The sequence below is a fragment of the Dysidea avara genome, chromosome 8, assembly GCF_963678975.1.
Source record: "Dysidea avara chromosome 8, odDysAvar1.4, whole genome shotgun sequence".
Classification (NCBI taxonomy): Eukaryota; Metazoa; Porifera; class Demospongiae; order Dictyoceratida; family Dysideidae; genus Dysidea; species Dysidea avara.
In genome coordinates, this window is record NC_089279.1 from 2700619 (window position 1) to 2706853 (window position 6235).

At 36.4% G+C, this 6235-nt stretch overlaps 1 protein-coding gene across 1 annotated transcript; it reads right to left on the bottom strand.

Moving 5' to 3' along the window:
- Positions 1-780, bottom strand: LOC136263783 (uncharacterized). Its single transcript, XM_066058410.1, has one exon. The coding sequence runs from the start codon at positions 778-780 to the stop codon at positions 1-3; it is 780 nt and encodes a 259-aa protein (XP_065914482.1).
- Between the last annotated feature and the right edge of the window lie 5455 nt (positions 781-6235).

Below are 6235 nucleotides of genomic sequence, written 5' to 3' on the forward strand. Positions count from 1 at the left end.
CTAGTTAATCTTCCCAGCAGACTGAAGTCCTGCCTTTAATTCACTGTCAAAAGTAATGTAGTCAGTTTTAGTGTTGATAAAGCTAACTCTAGCGACTAGTCCAACGATGTTAGTAAACACTGTTCCATCAAGAATACAATTTTCAAATGTGACATCTGATAAAAAACAACAATTTATGAAACCATACCCAGTAAAGTTGCAATTAATAAAAGATGCTGGATGTTCAAACTTCACGCCATCAAAAAAACTTCCTCTCATGTTTGTATCCTTGTATGAGACAGCTTGCTTTGAGCAAAGTTGATAATCAGATTTCTCAGAATAATTGTAATAACGGAATTCATTAAGATACTTGCCATAGGGGAAAACACTTAATTCACGTGTTATTATTGCGTTTAGTGCATCAACAAGACCTTCAAGTTGATAATATGTTGCTTTATGAAGAATCTCATGTAAAGCTTCAGTTGATTTTGGAAAATATTGGACTACTTCTTCCCCATCCCTCAAGTAGTTGAGTATGTGTCTAAAGTGTGTTCCATCTCTATCAATGAAGTAACTACCATCACTACACTTCATGGTTTCTAAATCATGTCTACCACTAAACATCACTCCCAACATTGACTCAGGATGCTTGGTCAGTGTGGAACGTGAGGTTGAGTAATGTGTGCCACCAACATTTAAGTCAATTACTTGTCCATGAAACGTAGATGTGCTGTTTATTTTGATGTTTTCTTCTTCCCATTTCTGTTTATCTTTCTCTACCTGTTGTATATTCTTCGCCATTCTAGCTGCTGTAGCAAAGTTACTTTCTGAGGAAGATGCACATCACTATAAGATATTACAGTGTAATGACCTAAAAGCAGCTCTTTTGAGCTGATGTAGTCTCCCTTTAATCATAAATCATAACTTGTATACATACTGTATGAGCACAAATTTTGGTGTGGAATTAAAATTCGCAATTTGGCAGACAAAACTGCCAAATTAACATCTCGCCATATTGTTTTTCTAATATTTTAACTGATTGAACAGGCAGGAGATCAGGCAAGAAGCAAGGTTGATGTACAGAACCCCAGTCTGCATTAATCAAACAATTCTACGATTGTCTGTAATATCGCAGGTTAAGGTCCTACTCTTTTGCTGAAAGGAAGCTGGAGATCATATTTGCTCGGAAAATGTTCCAGTCATTTTGCTGCACCAGTTATGGATTGAATACATCTTTGTTTCACATGAAAGTCTCTCCAGTATGCAGGCCAATGAGGTAATTATTAAAGTGTTTACCATGTATAATATATCTTTGCAAAAACCAGAAGCCACCTTGAAAGCCACGTAGCTAGTTGACATGCTACCATACATATGTGACTCCACTTTTTAGACATGCATCTCATCAAACTAATTCTTAGCAAATGTAAATTATTAAGCAAACGCTAAATATTCTGCTTGCCAAAATATGGTATACTATTATTTTATTTTTACTGTTATTTCTCAGCAACACCAAGCATGTACAAAATGAGAAGCTAATTAACTAACTGTCAATCGATGAATTGGGTGCTGATAGCTATATTATAAAGACAAGAATACTGAGATGAAATAATACCTTACAGACAAACATGCAGTGGTCTTTCAGTTTTCCATCCACAATTTGTTCAACCATAATTGCAAAACTGAGTCCTAATACAATAGCACTAAAATCTGATAATTTCTACTTATGTGCCATATAAACTATACACAAAAGGTAACATAATTAATACTGTGGCATATATAGATGATGTAAGTAACATAGTAGTAACACAACAAAAGTAGTAGTAAAAGTAACATAGCAGTAGTATAGCAATTATTTATGACATTTGCATCAGTGTTTATCCCCCTCCCTTGAAATAAAAATACCTTTCCCAAAACAGTTTTGTCTTTTCCGGCTAATACTTGGAACATAACAACTGATTTGTACTTGCAAGAATGCTGTGACTGTATGGAAAACAAATTACAGGTATTAATTTTATTTGGTTGATCATACGTAAGTCACAAGTGCAACAGACTATGGAGTTACTGTAGGACTTAATTGTCTCACTGTGTTCACCACAAAATTCATAAGTTTGTAGCCTTGATCCACCCATGTTTTCAAGCAAAAGGGTTGTTCAAGCTTATCAACAGCAACAATTTTACCATAACATAGACAAACACACATAACTCATGTTTGCTTCATGGCACATAACTTAAATAAAGATATTCATATTCTCAATGAAGAGGCAAATTTGATGGTATATAGGTTTTACCAATTTAAATCTTCTTTCACTGTTCACTGAATCAATTAAAATGTGTGCAAAATCATTTTTGTAGCATGAATGTGATTTATTTCAGAAACAGAATTATCCAAACTAGTCAATTAAAACATGCAACCTTAAAGATGCTTTCAGATTCAGCCTGAGATCAAGACACACAGTAGTGTGCTGTGCAGCCCAAGAAGCCGGCACACCACAGTGTGCATACATTGACAGGAAGAAAGAAAACATGATTTTCGTACATATGTAGCTCTGTGCACTAATGGTCATCATCGTTATCATCATGTGTGGTGTGATTATCTGCTGTGTTGTTATGATCATCATGTGGTTAATTGAACTAATTTTGCTGTACAGATATCCACCAAGTAGGAGAGACCACATACCAAATTTGAAGGAAATCGAACCAGCCATTTATGAGATACAAGTAGCCAAAGTTTCGGTTTTTGTTTTGGTCACAGAGAATTGAAATGAATAATGGTATAATTTATTTACACATAAAATCAGGAGATAATAACGATAAGAAGTATTATAGAACTTTACATGGGAAAGATCAAAGGAAAAGTATACTTTAAATTCCATAAAGTACACTTTAGGGCAAACAGTGCTTTATTGACCACAAAGGGTGTTCTAATACACCGCAAAGAGTCTTTATTCGTACAATTAAGCACTCTTTGTGGTGCAATACAGCATAGTTGCCCATGTGCCTTGGTGCAGGCTAGTAGCTCGTGGCGCTCACGCCAGTATGACTAATTACCCAGGCCGGTGAAGGCTGATAGCCTTGCTGCGCTGAGTGGTCAATCACCCCAGCCAATATGAGTTCTACCACTGGATTGCTTTCTTTTATAGACATACCTACATGCTTTTTTATTTATTTAATTTTTTATTTATTAATGCTTTACAGCAGAAGTGTTGAAGGTCTGTAGGACACCTGGTACTACAGCCTGCTCAAAGACTTTAGCTACAGAAGGTGTATTTGAAAAGTTGGAGAAAGGAGGAAAAATCCATGACTGGACCTAGGTAGCCTCGAACCTGCAGCCATCCGATTTACACTCGAATGCTTACAGGAGTCTACCAGGCGGTCAGGATGTTTTCTCCTTGTTATTTCATGTAATCATATCCATAGGAATTCTAGAGAGTAACTCATTATCTCTAAGTACCCCAAGTAGAACCAAATGGATACTAGTTTATTTATTAATGCTTTACAGCAGAAGTGCTGAAGGTCTTACAGCAGAAGTGCAGAAGATGCTTCGATGATGGGTGGGAGAAGGTCACGTTGCTGTTACGTTTGTTAATGTAAATGGACAAGTCCTGGAGATATCACGGAAATACTTCACCATGTGTCACAAAAGAATCGATTGTGGGTTGTGACCAAAACCTGCCAAAATACGCAATGAATGTCTACCATGCCAAACTGTGGTGAACTATAAGTGTGAGTTACTTCATTAAACTAGTTTGTGTGCATTCAGGCTGCTAATAATTCGTACAACTTGTGTTAATTACGAGTCCTAGTGTATGGTGAACCTACACGACTAGAAAGTTCCATAAATCATTTAAAGCATTGTTTTGCTTGTGCTATATGAAAAATAAAGCACGAGGCATGTGGCTGAGATGCTAATGAAGCATGAGGCGAACTCAGCCGCGAGCTTCATGCTTTATTTTTCATATAGCACTCGCAGCAATGTTTTAACATAATTATATGTAAATGCATTATGGTAATGAAAAATGAGATCACTGGACAAAAGCAGACCTAATTTTAGACAAATGTTCACATTAACATTGAAATGTGCACAAAAAGCATCATTGTGAACATGTAAAATTATTTAAAATTTAATAACATAACCTTTTGCGCCATTAACTATGGCCAATCAATTTTCAACCCTTAGTAAATTATAAACTGGCTTTGTAGTACAAGTCACAGAATGCAGCAATTCTATTCTAATACTGCGATACAGTATGACCTTTTATGTAATGAGGTGTAGTTTAATTGTGCCCTCATACCCACTTTTGCAGGCCTTATACGTATGTTTTGCTGATGTTCTATTAGTTGACTGCTCTATTAGAGCATCTTGATCTTTTACATTCCCAACCAACACTGATTCAGGTAGTATTCCATTCTTGTATAGCCTTTAGCACATATTCTACTAACTCAAAGCAAATTAAGTAGGCTAATGAACAAAAAGAGGTACAATAGCATGACTTATAATCAGATTTTTTTAGTGTCAGGACAAATTTCCTGGCAAACTTGCAGTTGGTTGGACAAACTGCTATAGTCTAACCAACTGCTATATAGCTAACCCCTACCTTGATTGTTTCTCTCTGCATAGATCATGGATAGGGACCCGCCGATTATGCTCATTATTTTACCTATTATGCAACGCTGCACTGCTCAAAATTTTGCCTATTATGCTTAAATTAATGCTCAATATTTACCCATTATGCTCAAATTATGCTCGTTATTTATACCTCAGTTCCCATGTTTTCTAGTAAATTTGCACTTTTTTGGGAAAACAGTAAGTTGCTGAAGCACAAACTCTAAATCCTTGATTGTCAAAATGCATGTCACAGAAAAGATTGATATACTCTAATAGAACAGTCAGCTGTCTGATTTCTCTGACTGTTCTATTAGAGTATATCAATTTTTTCTGTGATATATATTTTGATAAGCAAGAAATTATGATAATGCACAAATTTTAAGCCTATTATGCTAGCATTATGCTCAATGCTTTCAGGTACCTATTATGCTCATTATCATGCCAGCATAATTGGTGGGTCCCTAATCATGGAACTTTTTTCCTCACTGCCTCAGATTTTGCCATTCTTTTTATTAGTCATTTCTGTTTAATGTGACTATGTTTTCCAGCACAGAAATTTTCACTTGCTGCTCAACAAGGCAGTAAAAATGTAAGAAGATAATAGCAGAAGGCTCAACTCAACTGCCATAGGTAGCAGTTGTGAGGATACTTGTCTAGTCAAGCATCTGGTATACCAATACAACCAACAGTATACTGTGCAATATAATGCTGCTATTTTTTGACACATTTCTCTTACTCAAACTGATTCAATACTTGTTGATAAGCAGTGTGATCAGTAAAAGCATTGCCTCAGTGGCTGAGCCTTGAGAGACAGGTAAATTTTGGAGCAGTTTCTCTTCACTAGCAATGGCGCGAGGCATACCTACAATGTCATTTTTACTACAGGCTGACCATTTTCTAAGACAGTTAGACACTATATATCATTGTCTTTGAGACATAAATGCTTTGTAGGAGGTTTTAGAATGACGCAATACAAACCTCAGCTCCACCTCGATTTCTATGTTGCATCATGCTAACACCCCCTTACTCAGCATTAATGCCTCAAAGACGCTGATATGTGGTGTCTAATTATAACGAGTAAGGAGGTAATCAAGTTTGTAAGGCCTGAAAACTGCAAAGATGAAAACTCTGCTTAAACCTTAGTAGCTAGCGTATTACCTGTGCCAGCATAGATATATTAGAGCCTGCAGAAATGGGATAAGAAACTGAGCATGCATGTGTTATCTTCCATCGAATGCAGTTGAAACACTCCGCTTATCGGTTAAATCCATGTGGCCAGAATAGCAGTTTGTGGTTTAGTAATCTCAAAGTTAACTTGAGACATTGTACGGTGAAACCTGACCACCTGTATAGGAAGGCCTCCTCTCTACAAAGGCCAACTTTAAATTTCTCAAGTGAGAAGCTTGTACACTAATCCAATTGTCTAAAGCAACCATCTGCCAACTAAGGCCAAGAAATTCTGGCCCATAGGTGGACTGGTGGTTTAGACAGGTTCCACTGTAGTTGATATACAAGTGTTTTAATGCGAGTCTAGTTCCACGAATAGATCAAGATATTCTAATATAACAGTTAGCCAATATTGTAACAGAACAGCCATTCCAACTCTACTGTAATAGAACAATCTTGATTACCTACACAGCTAAAGCAATA